This window comes from Marmota monax, unplaced genomic scaffold (genome assembly GCF_021218885.2).
Source record: "Marmota monax isolate L192 unplaced genomic scaffold, Marmota_monax_Labrador192_F-V1.1 WCK01_AAM20220418_F8-fsc00211, whole genome shotgun sequence".
Taxonomy (NCBI): domain Eukaryota; kingdom Metazoa; phylum Chordata; class Mammalia; order Rodentia; family Sciuridae; genus Marmota; species Marmota monax.
Genome location: NW_026694080.1, coordinates 936,166 through 955,851, shown reverse-complemented (window position 1 = coordinate 955,851; position 19,686 = coordinate 936,166). Strand labels below are relative to the sequence as shown.

At 47.7% G+C, this 19,686-nt stretch overlaps 1 protein-coding gene across 3 annotated transcripts; it reads right to left on the bottom strand.

The window, feature by feature from the left end:
- Positions 1 to 2,388: 2,388 nt before the first annotated feature.
- On the bottom strand, positions 2,389 to 18,722 carry Tcp11 (t-complex 11). 3 transcript variants are annotated; one of them, XM_046464512.2, is made up of 9 exons: positions 18,602 to 18,722; positions 14,831 to 14,939; positions 10,874 to 10,994; positions 7,244 to 7,464; positions 6,439 to 6,575; positions 5,963 to 6,180; positions 5,692 to 5,873; positions 4,724 to 4,887; positions 2,389 to 4,000 (listed from the first exon to the last, which is right to left on the bottom strand). In XM_046464512.2, exons 1-9 carry the CDS (start codon positions 18,714 to 18,716, stop codon positions 3,768 to 3,770), a joined length of 1,500 nt encoding a protein of 499 aa, XP_046320468.1. In that variant the 5' UTR covers positions 18,717 to 18,722; the 3' UTR covers positions 2,389 to 3,767. The 3 variants fall into 3 exon arrangements, with proteins under 3 accessions (XP_046320468.1, XP_046320466.1, XP_046320467.1); XM_046464510.2 differs by having other exon boundaries at positions 14,831 to 14,924; positions 18,602 to 18,716; XM_046464511.2 differs by lacking the exons at positions 10,874 to 10,994; positions 14,831 to 14,939; positions 18,602 to 18,722 and having other exon boundaries at positions 3,811 to 4,019; positions 7,244 to 7,438.
- Between the last annotated feature and the right edge of the window lie 964 nt (positions 18,723 to 19,686).

Below are 19,686 nucleotides of genomic sequence, written 5' to 3'. Positions count from 1 at the left end.
AAGAACATATAGATCGAATCAAGAGTGACTTCACAGCTTTCCCAGAGATTGATACAAAAGTGAGAAATATCATCCAGGCAGCCAGAGAAGCTGTGGGAGGGGGATTTGACAACACGCTTGAAGAACTGGAAGAACATATCACGAGTCTTGAAAAGTATCAATAAGAAAGGAACAGGAAGGACTTGTTTAGTCATTTACAGAGGAAGAGGAAGAGGAAGAGACAAGCAGAACCTCGATGTGGACATTCCTGAAATGTGTTGAAGTGTTTCAAATGCATCAAAAGGACAAAGTTACAGAGTACAGTCCTCAGATGGAAGGTAGCATTGAATCACCCATATGATCACCGGAGGATGGAAACTCTGAGGCCGTACTTGGATGAGTTAAAAGGGGGCGCAGTGGTAGAGCTCTCACAATCAGCAATCGATCTAGACACAAGTGCAGTTCTAGAAGGTCTTCACTCCTGATGATGCAATGACATTCATCAATGGCCCCGTGGCAGAGCATACGCCCTGGGCGCCATCCGCTGCACACAAACAAACAAAAACAACTTCCAATGAGGAGAAATTCCAATTAGTGACATCAAGTTGTTTACTACAAGTGTCAGGAAAAGCCCTAACGACTGAGGAGCTCCAGTTATCAACCTTGCCTGCACAGACCCTCTCAACACTCCACAATCAAACAGAGGATCCTGCTGACAGATCATAAGAATGTCAATAACGGTTCAGACTAAGACAAACGCCACGTCCCCGACCTCACTCCACCTCATCACAAGAACAAGGAGAGAGAGGACAATGAAATACTTTTAGAGAGACCACATTCACAAACCTTTATTACAATTTCTATTAATTAGCAGTTATTGCTAACAACTGAAAATAATAAAAATATACAGTAATTAAAATCAGAAATGCAGGGTGGGGGCAGTTTACTACCAATCCCCCAGAAACAAACAAACAAAAAAATTACAAAAAAAAAAAAAACACCACACCATGAACAACTGTATGTCAACAAAGTAGATGACCTACATGAAATGGATCAAGTCCCAGGGACATTCAAATGACCAAAACTGATTTAAGAAAAAAAAAATTGGATACAGAGTTTAGTAATTAAAAGCTTTTAACAAGGAAACTTCTGCAACCAGATGGCTTCCCTGGTCTACTGAAGTCTAGCAAGCATTTAAAGAAAGACTAACACCATTCTTGTCAAATGAGAGAGAAGGGGAGAGAGAACACTTCTTAGCTCTGGCAGGAGGCCAGAATGACCCTAATTCCAAGCCAGGCAAAGGCACACAAGAAAGCTACAACATGATATCCTTTATGAGAACACAAAAATCCTCGATGAAATACTAGCAAACTGAATCCAACAGCATATTTAAAGGATTCTATTGTCAGACACGGTGGCAGACACCTGCAGTCCAATTAGGAAGCTAGGGCAGGAGGAGGGCTTCAGCCCAGAAGTTGGAGGCCAGTCTGAACAACATAGCAAGACCCCCATCTCCAGAAAAAAAGCCACCAGACACCATTTTCAAGTGGTGTTACCCCATGAATGCAAGGGTGATTCATCGTAGGAACATCAAATCATGTTAATATGTCACACAAATACAATGAAGAAAACCCCATGATCATTTCTTGATTCAGGAAAAAGCATTCAAACAACTTTTTCATGATAAACACGCTACATTATAAATCTTGAAAACTGAAAGAAGTCAGAAGTCAGGAAAAGCTACATGAGCTGGACACAGCAGTGCTCACCTGTAGTTTCAGTTACTCAGGAGGCAGAGGCAAGAGGATCCCAAGTTTGAGGCCAGCCTGTCTTATAAGTTTTGTAGAAAGGGCTGGGGAGAAGGGGATGTGGCTCAGTGTTGGTAAAGCGCTTGCCCAGAGCACACACGCGAAGGCTGGGGAATGAAATGCAGCTCTGTGGTGGTCTTGCCTTAGCATGTCCAAGGCCCTGGGCTCAACCAGCGTGGCTCAAAGGAAAACAAAAGGATCCGTGAACTATCCAGAATCAGAAAACCCATCAAGACACAAAGCAGGTCAGTGGTTACCAGGGGCGAGGAGGGGACAGGACGGAGCCACTTGTCACTAGAATGGAATTTCCTTTTGTGCTGATGAAAATGTTCTGGACTTAGCCAGGATCTTGGATGCCATTGTGAATGATTCAGTATCACCAACAGCAAACTTCATGTTCTATCTACAATTTAAAATACAAAAAAATACTAAATCCCCTCAAAACAGTGAGGAGGATTGAATGGACTTAGAGACAGGATCCTTGTCTCTTCCATGTAGAAGCACAAGAAAAAACAATTCGAAATATCTAGTTTGTTGATTATTCCAGATTTTAATGATTGAGTACAAAGTCAGGTTCTACTGCCAGCCCGGCGTCAGCGCCACAGCCCGTGCTCTTCCCCACAGGAATCCCTCAAGAGCACCTCTGCCTCTAAGAGCCTGAGGCTTCCAAAATGTGGATGGCTTCAAAATCAGATTGTTGCAAATCAGAGAATCCAGTTCACCAAGCCTCACTGTTATTCAACACACCACCTTTTCTGGGCTCCCCTGTCCTGAGGCTGTGCAGGTAGGAGACTGGAAACTTGGAATGATCCACGCCCCCAGCTTTCTGGTCACCCCTAGACTCTATCCTCTAGCAAAGGGCCTCCATTAGGGGAGAGCCCTAGATCTAGAACTCAAATCTCTCCGTGTTGCCACTGCTACATTCAGAGCGTTACACCTCCGTCTCTTGAATGGCGAATGTTGTTGATCTTCCCGCCCCTTGAGAAGGCACCCTAGTGCACCTTCATGTTCTCTTGTCCATTACAAAGAGATCACATCTGGATCACACCTGCCTCATCTCAACCACTCTATGTTGGGGCTGCTCTGTTGCAGTCGGCCTGAAAACCATGGGTTGGAAACCTACAGTCCGAGAGAAGCAGGTCCTTCCTAGAACCTTCCCGACTGGTGTCTATCAGTGACAAGGAGCCCCTCCCAGACCAGAGGGGAGCTGGAGGGAAGCCCGCCCCCTCTGAGCACAATCATCCCTCTGTCTGAAGAACAGGTGTTCTAAGCTCAGAGACGGAGCAGGAGACTCGCTGGGCTAGAGAACAGGACCAGGAAAACTGACCTAAAGGCCCCAGCTGAACCCCGACAACCTGGGAGGACCGGTGAGTGCTGATCCCTGTCCCCAGCGCCCATGGGCATCCAGCTTTTCCTGTTCCTTTACTTCTGGGATCATCTGAAACCTTCAGGGGAATCTAGTCCTGACCATGAGCTTCCTAACTGCTTCCAACCATGCCCTCTGCCCATCTGAACTGGACGAAACAAAGGCGTCCCGAGAAGTCCTTAGACTCACATCATGGATAATTCCATGGGAGTTCTCAGAGAAATGCTTCACCCTTAAGAGAAACTAATGCTAGGACCTAGTGTCTTGGATGCTCAGCTGCACGTGCTTAAAGGGGACCTAAGGCCAAAGAAGGGGACATGGGGCCTGTTGACTTCTCAGCTAGCTCTGGGCTGAGGGCCAGGGCCTGACCTCAGCTGAAGCACAGGAAGAGTGGAGGGTTGTTTTTGTTTTGTTTTTCTTTTCTTTTACTTTGCAGTTTGAATGTTCATTGGTGAATGGGTTTGGACCAGTTGGCATTCACTTGCTAGTCCCTTCAGCCCTGGCATACTGGCGGTGGGGATCAGGCCTCGCTGCCCTGCCAGTCAAGGTGACGTTACCCAGGAAGATGATGGCCTTCTCCTGAGTCCAATATGCCAGGGCTCTGAGTGGTGCTATCAGAGAGACTCCACTTTGGCGCTCAGGGCCTGAGCCGGGGAGACGAGGGTCTTGAGGATCTCCGTGTAGTAGGGGCCAAACACCTGCTGGTTGTGATGTGTCAGGTTCACAAACTTCTGGCCCAGTTCCGCCAGCTCTGCCTCAATGAGGGTGAGGCCTCCGGGAAGGTCTAACAGAGATCGCTGCACTCCAAGAACCAAACAGCACTTGAGAAACAAGTGGATCCGCTGATCTGTGAGCAGGAAGAGAGAGAGGGGGGAAAGGGCAGATTTCAGGGAGAAGCACTGGGCCTGCACTCCACTCACCGCCTTCCAAGCTCAGAGATGAAGCAGCCCGCCCACTCCCCGCAGAAAGGGAAGGTGGCTTTGCTGAGGTTATGCAGCACTTAAGGGTCAGTTTCTGAGAGTTCAGGAAGGCCTAAGTAGCCATCAGTCCATCCTACTGAGAATCTGGCCTGCAGGAGGATCTCAGCTGCCCAAGTCCAGGGTCTCCATTCCAACAGGTGGACAGGGCAATTCCTCACCCTGGGGACATGGGTTTCAGCCTGTTCAGCAACACTGTTTGTTGTTTTGTTTTTGTGGCGCTGGGGATGGAACTCAGGCCTGATGCACACTAGGCAGACTGTCCTACTGAGCGGCACCCCAGCCCAGCAATAATTTCTTGTTGGCAGGGGTGTGTGTGTGTATGTCCCTACTGGGGGATGCCAAGGGTCTCAGATTACAGTTGAGAGAACACCCAGTGGGCCAGGGTGACGTGTCCAGTTTGGACAATATCCCACACCCAAAGGGTCATGAATCCCTGGGAGCAAATCTTCCTTAGAGCATAGTCAGTCCTTGAACTGCAAAGGGACGTAATTCCAGCCTGGTAAACGGCGGCTGCCCAGTGACCCGGTCTGTAATTGTTGTGGTTCAGTGAGTGACGTTCTGGGCTGGGACACTCCCTCTGGGACACTCACCGATGACGCTGCGGACGCAGTTCTCCTTCTTGGCGATGTTCTCGAGCTGCCCTGTCAGAGAGGACGTGTTCTCACTGCTCAGCGCAGCCAGGCCCATGGTCTTGAGGCTTTGGTGGATTTCCTGAGACACCTGCTCGCTCACAGTCTTCATAGCCTCCTCAGGCCTAGACCAGGAAAGAAAGTCAGCTGGCACCCAGTGGTGACCCTGGCAGAGGCACAGAGACACAGCAAACTCCACAGGAATTTAGGCCCAGTTGAGAGCGAGTCCCAGCCATCTACCCAGCCCCACCCCCTGGCAAGGCCCAGGCCCCGTGGACAGGCCCCTGTCCAGGTACTGTGTCCTCTCTGCTTCCTTCGAAGACACCACCTGTTTCCACCCACAGTACCACGTCCTACTCCTTGGAAGACAGACTATAAAACCAACTCTGGAAGGGGCTTAGCTCTGCCCCAGGAGCCACCATCCACATTCCTTTGTCCGTGGCCTTTATATGGACATTTTAAAGATTTTCCTTGGTCCTCTGTCCTACCTCATCAGTTACAATCCTGTCCTTCTGGGGTTGGTGGGGTCGGGTTTTTGTGATGCTGGGAATTGGCCCAGAGCCTTGTAGTGCCGGGCAGGCTCGGCGTGACCTCTGAGTCACATCCCAGTCCTCACCTTGGCCTCTGGTTCTTCTCTGCCTGGACTCAGGGGTGTTCAGTCACTGTGGCTGACTGACCAACTCCTGGGTATGCCTAACACCAGCCGTGACGTTCCCACAACAATGAAGGGCTGGTGTCTAACGACCCCTTTGCTACTAAGCATCCTCCACACTACCCTTTTTGGAAGAAAGTTTTATTTTTCTTTGTCACAAGCCTCAAGATCACTTAGGGAAAGAAACCACTGCTTGTGGGTGGCCCCCGAGGGCCTGTGGTCTGTGGTGGGCAGGGAGCAGTGATTCACCGTCTACTCTAAGAGACCTTGCGCTCACCTGGTCTTAAATTCCTCCATCAGGGACTTGGTAATGCGTTTCAGTTTATCCACAAACTGGGGTGAACCAAACAAAACGCTGCCAGAGAAACTGCTGGCCACGAGCAGGACCGAGGCCAGGATGGTTAACTGGTGCAACTGGGACTCGAGGTCCTGCAGCCGGGTTCTGTCCATCAGCAGGGTCTGGGGAGCAGAGGTCAGCGGTCATTCAGGAGAGCACGGTGGCGACAGAGGCCAGAATACAGACCAAGGCAAGACCCCCACATTCCTACCTCGGGGAACTCTTCGTTTTCAGGGTCCCAGAGAAGGAGGTTCAGGAAGCCCTGGGACAGCACCATCGTGGGGCTCAGGGGCTCCGAGTTGCTGGCTGCCTCACTTGGCGCAGGGCCCGCCACGTTGGAAGAGTCAGGCGGGTCAAGGGCCGCGGAGGGTGGAGTGGACAGGTCGGCCGCTGCTTGCGTCAGCCACTTGGTGGTGTGGTCCAGGAGACCTGGGGCGGGGAGCGGGGGTGACAGCATCTTTGGCACCTTTTCCCCTGGGGCCTGAAGACCAAGGTTCCTTTCAAAATGTCCTGGTTAGTAAGTAAGTGCTTTGGGGTCTCTCTGTCTTCAAGTTCCTTCTCCCTCCCCTTACCTGAGGGAGAAACTTTCTATTCTTAAAAGAGTCCGTATGGGCTCGGGAAGGTCTCATCAGCTCCCCCCCTCCCCCCCTCCCCCCCTCCGCCGCTCCTCGCGGCCTATGTACTCACTCGGCTGCTTGTTGAGCTGTTCCTGGAATTTGGCCCGCTCCAGCTGGATGGAGTGCTCCTGGAGGTGTGGCTGCAGGCTCTGGATGGTGTAGTTCACCATGTCCATCTTCATCAGGCCCAGGACCTGGAAGATCCCTCTGACACGGGAGACAGAACAGTCACACCATGAAGGGAATCTAGTGAGGGACGCCCACCTGGGCGGCGGTCATGGCGTCTCTGTTCTCTGGGATCGGGGAGGTCTTAGGACCCACTCAGTCCCACCTCCCACGTCTACAGACACGGGACATGACCCGAAGCCCAGAGGGAGGGAGTGGCACAACTAGGAAGAGCTCCGTCTCTTCCCACAGTGGTCATTCTGCTGTCGCCTATAAAGGGTGGTCAGGGAGGGACACACCAGCTTGTCAGGGGTGTCCTCCGCGCAGTGGGATTACAGGGGATGCTATTTTGACTCTCTGGGCAATGGCGGCTTCTTTGTTTTCTCTTCCTGGGTCTCGGTTCCTTAGTTCCTACAGCTATCCATCACTGACCCTTAGACTATGTGAAATGGGCAAGAGAAAACCCGGGGAACGGATGGCTTCACTCTTTAGGAGAGAGGATTTTTGTCTTATGGTAGCATGTCACACAGCGGAGTCCCCCACAGACAAGGCCACGATGGGGCCGTCTTTGGAAAAGACGAGAGGAGAACAGGGGTGTTAGGTCTTTGGCGGGGAAGAGTCAGCCCAGACGATGGCTATGACCCGTGTCTGGCTCCACTTTCCCCGGCCGGGGCAGGAGCAGGTTTCGGGGGTCAGCATGAGTCTCACACCTCAGTAACCAAACGGGGTCGGTGATGTTCTCGAGTTTCTGTACGGCTTCATCTCGGACCGGAGCGCACAGCAGAGTCATCATGTTGAGGATGTACTTTGAAAGGTAAGGGACGTCCAGGGCTCCGTGTTCTGCCTCCTGCTTGATCAACTCCATGTCCAGAGCTTCTTCAATCTCACTTCTCAGGCGGTTCTGACGTGGTAATAGCAGTGACAGCAAGATCTGCCCAGGACAGAAGGTCAAGAGGAGTCCGGTTCTGTTCAGAGTCCCAACTTTCCCCAGTGGGGAAATCTCTTACCCTGAGCCACACCCCAGCCCTGTGCCACCCCTTTAGCCAGGGACAGCCTGTATCTTTTTAAGATTTTTTTTCAGTTGTAGATGGACACAACACCTTTGTTTTATGTATTTATTTCTATGTGGTGATGAGGATCAAACCCAGGGCCTCACTCGTGCTAGGCGAGTGCTCTACCACTGAGCCCCAGCCCCAGCCATCCAGGTTATATCTTTTTTTAAGAATATGAAGAAGGGTTTATTTTAAAAGGGATAACAGATTTCTCCCAGGAGGGAGAGGGGCCATAGCTGGTGTCCTGGTACCCCAGGAGGTGGGCATCCTGGGCCTCCTTTGTTCTCCTCCCCTCCTCTCTCCTTCCTGCGTATGTGACAGGAACTGCTTGGTGAGATGGCCAAAAGGTGGATCCCAGCCTGTATCTTTTGAGGAACACAATTTGAGCCTCTAAATTCCTTATAGGATATTATTTATCTTTATTTAGAGGCCAATGATAATTCAGATTTTAAGAGGACCAATTATAGCAATAATGTAACATTTTCTATACAAAATGGGATAAAGAGATGAATAAAATTAAGGAGTGTGATTAAGAAGTACAGAGTACAACAAACATCAAATGTCATCACATGATGTGACCATTCAGTTGTAAAGGGAGGCCTCCTGGAGAGGCAGTGACCAAACAGACCAGGGAGCTGCTCAGAGGCCCCTGAAGTCACCTGTTAAACCCCAAAATGTAAGTTCCCGGTGGACAGGGATTCGGATTCACCTCTCTGCCTCTGGAACACACACTGTGGCGAGGCCTGGGCCCCAGGCTTCATCCAGGGGAGCGCTGTGTGTCAGAGCAGGTCCCCGTCCACCTTCACATTAGAGAAGACGGCGCTGCTCACACTCCCTATCCTAACGGTCGAGTTAGGACAGTTACCAGTTGGGAGACTGTTCCAAACCAGCCCTGCAGCGCCTGCTCTGAGAAGATGGGGCTGGTCCTTGAACTCCTGTTCCTTTGCTGGTTGGGAGGCTGTTGTGCATGGAAGGCACCAAAGGGATTCTCAGGAGGAAGGGCCTTCCTCCCTGGCTCCGGCCCTCTCCTCCCAGCAATTTCCTACATCTCAGAAGCGTCTCTGTTCAAACCAGGCGTGCTTCCTGCCTCCTACCGTACCCTGACTGACCAACAAGTCGGCCCGTAAGTGAGGTTTGAACTCCAACACTTGCCCCTGGATCCCGTGAGCAGGACACAGTGAGCGCTTGAGACGCCTCAAAGAGATGATGCAGACCAGAAGACGGAGACCACCCCCACATACACTCAGAGGCCGGCACACCTCGTGGTTTCTACGGCTGCAGGGGTCTGGGCTTAACAGGTATCCCCTCCGAGACGAAAAACAAGTAACAAGTTGCTACCTTCAAACCACTACCATCACAACAGAAGCACACTTGGGAGGCTTTTCTGGATGTTTGAGGCAATACACCAGATTCGAGTTTACTCGTTAAGAATCACTCATAAGGTTACAAATCTCCAGTGAGTAGCAGAGCAAGAGCAGGCTCTGCAGCAAGTTCAGACGGCAGCACAAGCCACTCTACAGCCTGGGTCTTATGAGCCAGGAGACCCAATGGCACCTTAAGTGTCCGTGGTCATCAAGGATGCTGTGAAGAAACGTCTTGCAAGCAACTGTAGGAGAATCCCAACATAGACCTTTGGGATTCTGAAGCACATCGACACCCTCCGTTGCAGATAACTATCTGCCTTTTGAGAAATGGCTCCCTACTGAGCCTATGGCATCAAGTGACCATAGGGCTGAGCTTCCCACCAGGAGCTAGGTGCTGTGTGACGGACCCAGCCAATCTCAGTGGACAAGCACAACAGGAATACATCATCAAATAAAATGGCCCATAAGCAACCAAGCATTTAATGGAAAAAAAACTACAGACATATAGACCAACAGAGAGAGATCCCAGAAGGAAACATGGTCAAATGATTTTGAACAGCAAGGCCAAGAGCATTTGATGGGGGAAAGAACATCTTTTTCAACAAATGGTGTTGGAAAAATACCGCACATAAAAGAAAAAAATATCTGCACATAAAAGAATGAAGCTGAATGAAGTTATTTATTAAAAAATAATTCAAAATGGATCAAAGATCTAAAACCTAAGAGCTGAAACTATGAAACACTTAAAACAGATCATAGGAAGGGCTGGGGTATGGCTTGGTGGAAGAGCACTTGCTAATGTGGGTGAGGCCCTGGGTTTGATCCCCAGCACTACAGAGAAGGAAAAAAATCAATAGACTTATTCATGATCCTGAATTTGGTAAACTTCATCAAAATTAAAACTTTTGAGCATCATAAGACAAAAAAAAATATGAAAACACTAATCAAAGAATAGGAAAATATTTGCAAGTCATATATCTACAAAGATAAAGTATCTAGAATGTGTAAAGAACACCTAAAAGTCAGCAACAAAAAGGCAGACACCCTATTTAAAGATGGGCAAAAGACTTGGGTAAACATTTCTTCAAAGATGTAAAAATGGCCAGTAAGTACATGAATAGGTGCTCAACATCTGTAGCCATTAGAGAAACGCAAGTGAAATCCACAGTGAGATAATGTTTCACCCCCATTAGGAAAGCTATGATCAAAAAACTGGAACACAGCACCAGGCACAGTGGTGCATGCCTGTGATCCTAGCTACTACAGGAGGATTACAAGTTCAAGGCCAGTCTCAGCAACTTTGCAAGATCCTGTCTCAAAATAAAAAATAAAAAGGGCTTGGGATGTAGCTCAGTGGTAAAATCACCCTGGGCTCAACCCTCAGTATTACACACCAAGGGAAAAAAAAAAGTTAGAATATGTAAAGTGTTGGCGAAGACGTAGAGAAACTGAAACGCTGGTGCACTGGTGGTGGGAATGTACAGCTGCTGTGGAGGAGTTGGCAGTTCCTCAAAATGTCAACCATAAAATTACCATATGATCCAGCCATTCCATTTCTAAGCATCCACCTACAAGAATTCCAAGCAGGGATTCAAATAGATGCTTGTATACCAATGTTGATAACAGTATTATTCACCGTAGTCAAAAGACAGAAGCAAACATGTCAATCAACTGATGAATAAAGAAAATGTGGTTTATCCAAAGCATGGAATATCACTCAGCCATAAAAAGGAATGAAATTCTGGCAAGCACCGTCATTTCTCTAATTCTGTTGTCAGAGTTATTTTGATATTAAACCATTCCTGTTCAAATTTCTGTGTGACTGATTGATGGACCATGTTCAGTTAGGATTTGCTAGTCATTGATACTCAGTATTAGCTCAGGATATCTGGGAACTTTCTATTTACAAATGGAAGTCACTCACCTCTTTGATTTCTTTCAGAAGTTCGAGAGCACAACTGAAGTCAGGGGGAGTAGCTGTTAGCTGTTCCTTAAGATGGTCCCAAAAGTCATTGTGCATTGTCTCCTTGACCTTGCCTTCTGAACTGTGACTAGGTTAAAAGAGAGAATCACTCTATCTACCCCAAAACATACCCTCAACAATAAGAAAATGAACAATGAGGAAAGATGAGGTCCCTCTTACCATCAGACAATACATTCAGTCCTAAGGATTGTCCTTTAGCTTGATCTTAGGTCTGTCTGATAATGTCACAACTTCATTTTTAAATATTAAATAATGGCTGGACAAGGCACATGACTATAATCCCAGCAACTCGGGAGGCTGAAGCAGGAGGATCATAAGTTCAAGGCCAGCCTCAGCATTTTAGTGAGACCCTATTTCAATTAATTAATGAATCGAACAAATTTTAAAAATATTTTTAGTTTTTGTACTGTGGATTGAACCCAGAGGTGCTTAACCACTGAGCTACATCCCCAGTCCTTTTGATGTTTTGAGACAGGGTCTCACTAAGTTGCTATGACTGGCCTATAACTTATGATCCTCCTGCCTCAGCCTCCCAAGTCACAGGATTACAGGCGTGCTAATTTTAGCCACACCTGGCTAAAATTCTTTAAATCAGAAGACCTTTTGAATCTCTGAGTCCCTGGTTTAAACTTCCACTCCACTGAATGTAACTCTTATTTCTTTAGTACATTAATTCCTTAAATTCAGGAGAAAAACATCTGAAGAAAAATTAGTTTGAATTGTTGTTTTGAATCTGTGTGATGCTCGGCTGTTGGGGTTCTCATTGTTAGGGATTCCTTCCTCCTCTGTGAACAGTTTTTGTTTTCTTGTTTCACTGTTCCTCGATGGGGTCAGTGTGTCTGGGGTCTGTGGGAAGGCAGCCACCCACCAGGTGGGAACCCTGAGACCCTGTCAGGGAGGAGCAGGGGCCGCACCCCCTGGCCGCCGCCTACCGACCACTGAGCTGTCTCAGCTCTTCTTTCTTCTTGCCCATCTTTGCAAATGGTCTGCCTCGTGAAAGGGTTGCATCTTTTGCTCCCTCTTCTGAAGACCTTGGGAAAAGTCATAAAAGATTTTGTTAGTTTTGGTCTCGAGTAAAAATTAATTTGATTTATACTTGTGCCTTGAGTCACCTGAACATGTACTGTTGGTTTGGAATTCTGACTTTTATTCTGAGCATAAGAGATTTTTTCCTTCTCTCCTAAGCAACAATGGAACCATACACTCAAAGAGAAAGAAAGTGGTGTATTCAAACACTTCAAATAGCTCTATGTTGGGCAGAGAAAAATCTTTTTTCCATCTTAGTTGGAAATCTGCTCTCTGATATGAAAGACAAGATGACAGACAGATGGGTCAGCCCCTTCATTACAGTAGGCTGCCACCCAATTTTAAAAAAATTAATGTCAACCCCCCTTGCCTTGCGACTGTTTTTTTTCAAGTGTTGGGAGTCAAACCCAGGGTCTCATGTATGCTGGGCAACCACTCAGCCACCGAGCTATAGCTTTTTTTATTTTTTATTTTGAGACAGGCACTCACTAAGGTGCTGACCTTAAGCTTGCAATCCTCCTGCCTCAGCCTCCTGAGCAGTTGGGATTATAGGCGTGCGCCACGGCACTCAGCTGCAACTTGAATCTTTATAAAGACCTAAGTGTGATTCTACAAGCAACTCAAAGTCCACCAATTGTTCTCATCAGCCACAGAAACTTCCCTGTTTGCCTTCAGAGGTTTACAGATATTTAAGAATGAGGATATTAAAAACAGAATTGTCCTGTACTTAAAAAGAAGGAAAAAGATTTTTTAAAAGAGCTCTAGGATCTAAACTCGGGTCAATCAAAGGCTGACGTTCAGGGTATCATTTTTGTAACATTTCTCTCTCTATAGGCTCCTGCTCTCGCATGGAAATTTCTCAGTCAACTGAACCCCTGTTATTTATTCATTCATTCCACAGTAGACCGCATTTTGACACACTGTTCACAAGTGGAGCACAGCTTCTCATTCTGTACCTGGTGCAGACTCACTGCAGTAGTGCAGCCGTGCATGTCTATCTCAATCTCTGTCCTCTCCATCCCACCGCCCCACCCCTCCCTCACTCCCCTCTACACAAACCAGACTGCCTTCACTGCTACCCCCCCCCCCCCACTAAGAATCAGCATCCACTTATCAGAGAAGATATTCGGCTTTTGACCTTCCGTTTCTGAACACCTGCTGATCATTTACTCCTCTCCCCACACTGGCTTCTCTGAGGCTGGATCCTTGCATTTCCTCCTCCTCCTCCTCCTCCTGTTGCCACCTCCGATCCTCCATCCAGTTCCCTTTAAGGCTCCCCTGTAAGCCCTGCACCTCTATTTGGGGGTCAGTGGATGAAAATCTACCAGAGGAAACACTGGGGTGGGTTCTGGCCCCTCTAGGAAGGTGCTGAAGGAGATGTCTGGTGACCCTGAGACCCCCTTGAAGAAGGCAAGTAAGGTGCCTCCCCCCCCTTTTGGGGGTCTTCTGTCTTCCTCATGGAGACCCAAAAGTCATGAGTAGATTCCTCTCAGATCTGAAACTCTTTTAGGCACTGGTCTCCCTGATCTCTGGGTCTGGGGGTACCAAGGGTCACTTCATGCTCTAAGAGGGCCCTTGGCCTCCGGGTTTGCCTAGCTCATGGCCACAAGATGCAAGTTCAAAGGAAACAAAGTTCCAGTGAGTGGTCATCACTGCAGGGGGCAACTGTGGCTTTCTGTCCATTTTGTTTCTTTGTGTAAGAAACACCTCAGACACCTCAGATTTCTGACTGGGTCAGATAAAAATTGGCAGCAAATGTCAACTTACTGCCCCCGCCCCCAAAAAATCATTGGCCATTGGCTGAGACCTCTGAGCCAAAGCCACAACCTGATGTTAGAAACAGTGAACACAAGAGGTTGTTAGAACCCCAGGCACCCCTCCACCACCACCCCACCCCAGCCAAAAACAAGATTCCTGTGAGGAGATGGGCTGCCCATGGGCTGATGGGTGCTGGGTCCCCTGCTGGCCTTGGACAGTCGCCCTTACCATGAGGTCTACAGGAAAAGCACGTCACAGACCACCCCCTGGCTTTCCCCTCTGCTCTGAGACCCAAGATTCAAAGTAGAAACGGGATCTTTAATTTCTGAGGATCTGAATGCTGGGCCCCAGAAGCTGCAGAATGCTTTGTTGGTCCTACTGGTTAAAGGCTGTGCTCTGAACCCCTTGATCCAGTTAAGAAACAAGCTAAATATGAAAGCCTCCTATCTGGGGCTGGGGTTGTGGCTCAGGGGTACAGCGCTTGTCTAGCATGTGTGAGCCCTGGGTTCCATCCTCAACACCACATAAAAGAAAGGACAGATAAATAAATAAATAAAGATATTGTGTCCACCTGCAACTAAACAGTTACTAATATGCAACTTTCTGGCATTCAGCTGGTTGTGTTGTATAGGCTTCTGGATTTTCTTCTAGACTCTGTATTTCATCGTAAAATCCTGTGATGAATTTCTAAGACTGTTACTTTGACATCCATGTTAAATCCTCCTTTGACACACCTCAAACTCCTTGGAAACGCTCAAATCCTTTCTCGGTGCTCTTGAGATGTGAATATTCTTCTGTAAATCATGATACAGGTTGAACATTCTCAGTCTGAAATCAAAAAATGCTCCCAAACCCCAAGCTTGCCGAGTGCCAGGCTCCTTCCTCAAGTCTGTCAGAGAAGATCTGAAATGCACCCAGCTAGTTATTCCATTTATTTGCTGGTTAAATAACATTTGCTTCTTACTAATAATGCTATTACGGCTTGATCTTCTGTATTATAACACAAACGCTAAGTGTATCATTACCAAACATGCTTTGAATCTGGTCAGAAGCCATCAGTGCTGAACCCTGATGCTGGGGTGAACAAAATGGAGAAAGCAGGAGAATCCATACCTGTTTGAAGGCAAATTTTCCTCCCCATGGAAATCACGATTCAATCCAATCTCGCTGCTCATCTTGGAAACTTCATTGATTGTCTCTGTCAGATCTGAAACTGAAAGTACTTAGGGTGGACAAAAGTGAACCCACGAAGAGTTTGAATTTCTATTTTATTCAGAGATTCGCTCAAGGTAGTAGGCCTCAAAGTTATAACAACAGATTCACTCACATACTAGTTATTTATGTTTTCTGAACTCCCTGCCCTATGACAGTGCTGGAAACTCTTAGGGTAGTCCAACAAAAGGGGAAAGGAAAAGATAAAGAGGCTAGTTTATTAAAAAAAAATATTAAGTGAGAGCTGGGGCTGTAGCTCACTAGTAGAGTGCTTGCCTGCACATGTGAGGCACTGCGTTTGATCCTCAGCACCATGTAAAAATAGAAAGAGAGAGAGAGAGAGAGAGACAGAGAGGGAGGGAGGGAGGGAGAGAGAGAAATTAAAAAAAAAAATTTAGGGCTGGGGATGTGGCTCAAGCAGTAATGCGCTTGCCTGGCATGCGCGGGGCGCTGAGTTCGATCCTTAGCACCACATAAAATAAAGATGTTGTGTCCACCGAAAACTGAAAAATAAATGTTAAAAAGATTCTCTCTCTCTCTCTCTCTAAAAAAAAAAATTAAGTGAAACTAACTAAAAACTTTTCTCTTAAAAAAAAAATCACACTCTCATTCTCTTAAAATCACACTACTTAGGAGGCTGAGACAGGAGGATTGCAAACTGGAGGCCAGCCCGAGAAACTAAGCAAGATCATATCTCAAAATAAAATGGAAAAAAAAGACTGGCAATGTAGCTCAGAGGCAGAGTGCTTGCCTAGCATGTATGAAGCCTTGGGTTCAATTCCAAGTGTCTCAAAAAAAAAAAAAAAAAAAAAAGTAAAATCACAAAACTGCAAAGAAACAACTTATGATTTGTAGAGAATAAACACTGATGTGTTAAAGTCCTTTCACTTCCTGCCTCTGCTGCTACCTGCCAAAGATGAAAGCCAGATTCCCACTGGAAATGACACTCAGATGTCACTGAACAGTGCCAGTGTCAATTAGTCTTCTAAGGCAGTAGTTCCCAGATTTTAGAATTTCACAGAGTAATAAAATTTCCAAAAATATTTTAAGCAACTGACAACAACTTTCCAACTTTTACTTTACCAACTATGGACAAGCAAAAACAAGCAATAAAAATTCCCCTCTATGGCCTGGGGCTGTCGCTCAGTGGCAGAGTGCTTGCCTAGCATGCGAGAGGCACTGGGTTTCATTCTCAGCACCACATAAAAATAAATAAAATAAAGATATTGTGCCCATGTACAACTAAAAATAAATAAATAAATGTAAAAAAAATTCCCCTCTAGTATGCCAAAATTATTTTGTAAAAGAAAGGATCATTTAATCTAAAAAAAAAAAAAATTGTCAAAATAAAGAGCAATTAAAGCTGAATCAATTTCACTTTTAGTTTTAGGAAAAGTCATTACAATCTCTTTATGATTTCATTGCCAATAACATATCATATATATATGTACATATATATTTATTATTATTATTATTTTATTTTTGGTACAGATTATTGAGGGTCACTCTACCACATCTCCAGCCCTTTTCATTTTTTGAGAAAGAGTCTTGCTACATTGCTGAAGGCTGGCCTCAAACATGTGATCCTCCTGCCTCAGCCTCCAGAGTAGATGAGATTATAGGCATGCACTACCATGCCTTGGGCTAATAATAATTTCATATTGCTAAGAATCTTGTCACAGACCAGCACCAGCATTTGGAAACCACAGTTCTAGTCCTCCCATTTCACTGCAGTACTGGGATTCAAGCCAGAGGCCCTCCACCAATGAAACTTTTCATTCACAGCCATTTTTTTTTTTTTTTATTTTGAGCCAGGGTCTCACTAAATTGCTGAAGCTGACCTCCAACTTGCTGTCCTCCTGCTTCAGCCTCCCTAGCTGTGAACTGATAACTGTCAAAGCTGGGTGATGGGTAAATGGAGGTGGGTCATTATATTAGTTCTGCTTTTATAAAAATTTCCTATAGTCAAAGATTTTAAAATGTAAAAAGAAAAGTTATTATAGAAAAGAATTTACACAAGACAGTGCCCTTCTTAGAAACATGATAAAGTTTTAGAGGTAAAGTGGAGTCTCTGGGACAGTATAGGGGAGAAAATACAGATACGGAGAGAAAAAAGGCAATATTGGAGAAAAGTAATGTAAGTGTTCACTTTTTTAACTTTCAACAAATTTGAAGTATTTCAAACCAAAAAGTTAAGGGGAAAATGTGATTCTAGACATTTATAAAAAATTTCAGTCTTAGGTGAACAAAGTTGAGCTGAACCATCAAGTGGGTGGGCGAAATTCCCTCGATTTTTACAGCTTCTCTTAAGAAAAAGTTCCAGTCAAAATGGCAAAACACAAATATGCAGAATCTCTGCTAAATTATAATGCTAAATGAGAATTAGCCACAATAGTTTACTAAAGGATTTTCTCCCTGTAACAAATCAAAGTTCACAGCCAGCCTTGAAAGACTATTCAGTTATTCACAAGTACAGCACTAAGCCATTCTAGGAACGCTCTAAGATTCAGGAAAGAGGGTTCAAGAATAATTAGAGATAAAAATGTGACTAAAATAGATTTTTAAAAATCCAGATGCTGCCAGGGGTGGTGGTGCACACCTGTAATCTCAGCAGTTCCGGCGGCTGAGGCAGGAGGATAGCAGCAAGCTTAAAGCCAGCCTCAATAAAAGTGAGGCACTAGGCAACTCAGTGAGACCCTGTCTCTAAAAAATATAAAATAGGGCTGGGGATGTGGCTCAGTTGTCGAGTGCCCCTGAATTCAATCCCTGGTACCAAACAAACAAACAAAAACAATTCCAAGGACAAAGAATTTTTCAAGATAAAATAGTAACTTAACCTAGTCAAAATATACAAAATTTAAAAAAATGTTTTGAAAGAATATGGTTATTCACTTTACTGTGAGTTATCTCACCTAGGGATTCACTTAAATAATCACTGTAAGGAAAAAAAAATCTTTCACCCATCGGGTCCCATCTGTCCAATGCGCGCCGGTGCGCCTTTTGGGTGCGTTTTGTTAACCAGCAGCGACCCCGAGTGGTCATAAGAGAAATGAGTCTAATTTAACTTCAGTGCGAACTAAATTTTCCCATTGTCCATCTTCACGAATTTTAGCTCAAGTTGTTGCACGTGGGCAGCCCTTCAAACTGATGGCTTGAGACTCCATGAGGTTTGACGTATCAGTTAGTGTGGAAGAGACCTGGTGACCTGATATGAACACCAAAGGACACCTATCTACAGGGTGCAGAGCTTGCGTATGAGCCTAGGACAGCATCACTTCAGGCCAACAAAGTACCTAAAAAACACAATTCCCATCTAGGGAATTTGAGGTTTCTTTTAAAAATTAACCCCAGATATCTGTCATTTTCCACTCAAGTTCCAAAGATGGCTTAGAACTGACTCAGCCTCAAATCTTAGATTCAAGTAATCCCACGTGGCTTCTTTCTCGGAGATGTGACTCTCTGAAGCCCTCTAGTCCACAGAGGGCCTAGGCCTGTAAGTGAAGACAGGACAGGGACAGGGACAGGCGCAGGGGGGAGAAGAGGGCGCCAGAGAGCACCTGGGGCTCCCTCAACGTGGTCCCCTCAATGGCGCTGCAGCCCAGCCGGCAGGCTCCCTGCGATCCATCGGACCCACACGGGGCACCCCAAAGGGTCTCGGGGACCTGGACCTACGCGAAGGGTTGTCCTGGGAGCTGTTCTCGTCTTCCTGGGTCGGTTCTGAGGTCTCGGGCTCGCAGGAGCCTCTGCCAGGTTCTTTTGGGGGCACATTCTCCTTGATGTCGGGCATTTTGCTGGTGGTATCTGGGTGGGGGAGAAATGGTGTGCTGTTGGCGACGGGGAGGGGGCTCCCCGACCGCCAAGGGGGTCCTGAGGCCAGGGCGGCGGCTTCAGAGTTTCCTCGGGGGTCCAACCAGCCTCCAGGAGCTGGGGCGCCCAGGGGGACAGGCCAGCCCAGGGCTGAGACCAGGAGCCCCGGGCGGCGGGGCGGCCAGGCCCCTTTCTCCGCCGCCGGGGACCACCTCTCCGGGGCGCCCCGCTCGGGTCGGGCCGCAGCCTCTCACCTTCTCCCCGCCGCTGGCCGCCCACTCTGGCGTCGGCTCCGGTGGCCGCCTCCTGCCTCGCGTCCGGGACCGAACCACCGCGGCGGGGGTGGCGGGGCGGGGGCGGCCGCGCGGAGACGCGCAGACAACGAAGCCCACGAGGCGCACGCCCCCGCCGCTGGCCAGGGGCGCGCGTGGGAGGGTCCCGCTCCGAAAACAAACCGTCGAGGTCGCCCGGGGCAACCGGGCGGGGCACTGGCTGCTGGCCACCCGCAACCCGCCGAGGCAGGAGCTGCAGGCTCGTGCTCCCTCGCCAGTTCGACGCCTGCGAGGCCGCCGGTTACCAGGCCGACCCGCTCGCGCCCCGCTGGAAAAGATCACCTGGAACTACTTCGGGGCGAGCAGTCTGTGGGTTTCCCTCAGGCTGTGCACACGCCCGAGGAGAAGCACCACCACACCCAGGAGGGCTGTTGCTTCAGTGCACCCTCCGCCCACTGCGATAGCAGGACGGTGTCTGGCCCGGGGTCAGTCATCTGCAAAGCTGTAAGGGCGGGAGGTGGGCTGGGGGCGTTCAGGCTCTTCCCGCAAGATGGCTTGCCAGGGGCTCCCCTGAGACCTGGGGGCCGGCCCTCGTGCTCCTTGGCTTCAGATCACCGTCCTCTCCTGATTCTGAGTCTGATCTGTGGTTTCTGGAATGATGCGAGGACCCGGAGTGTC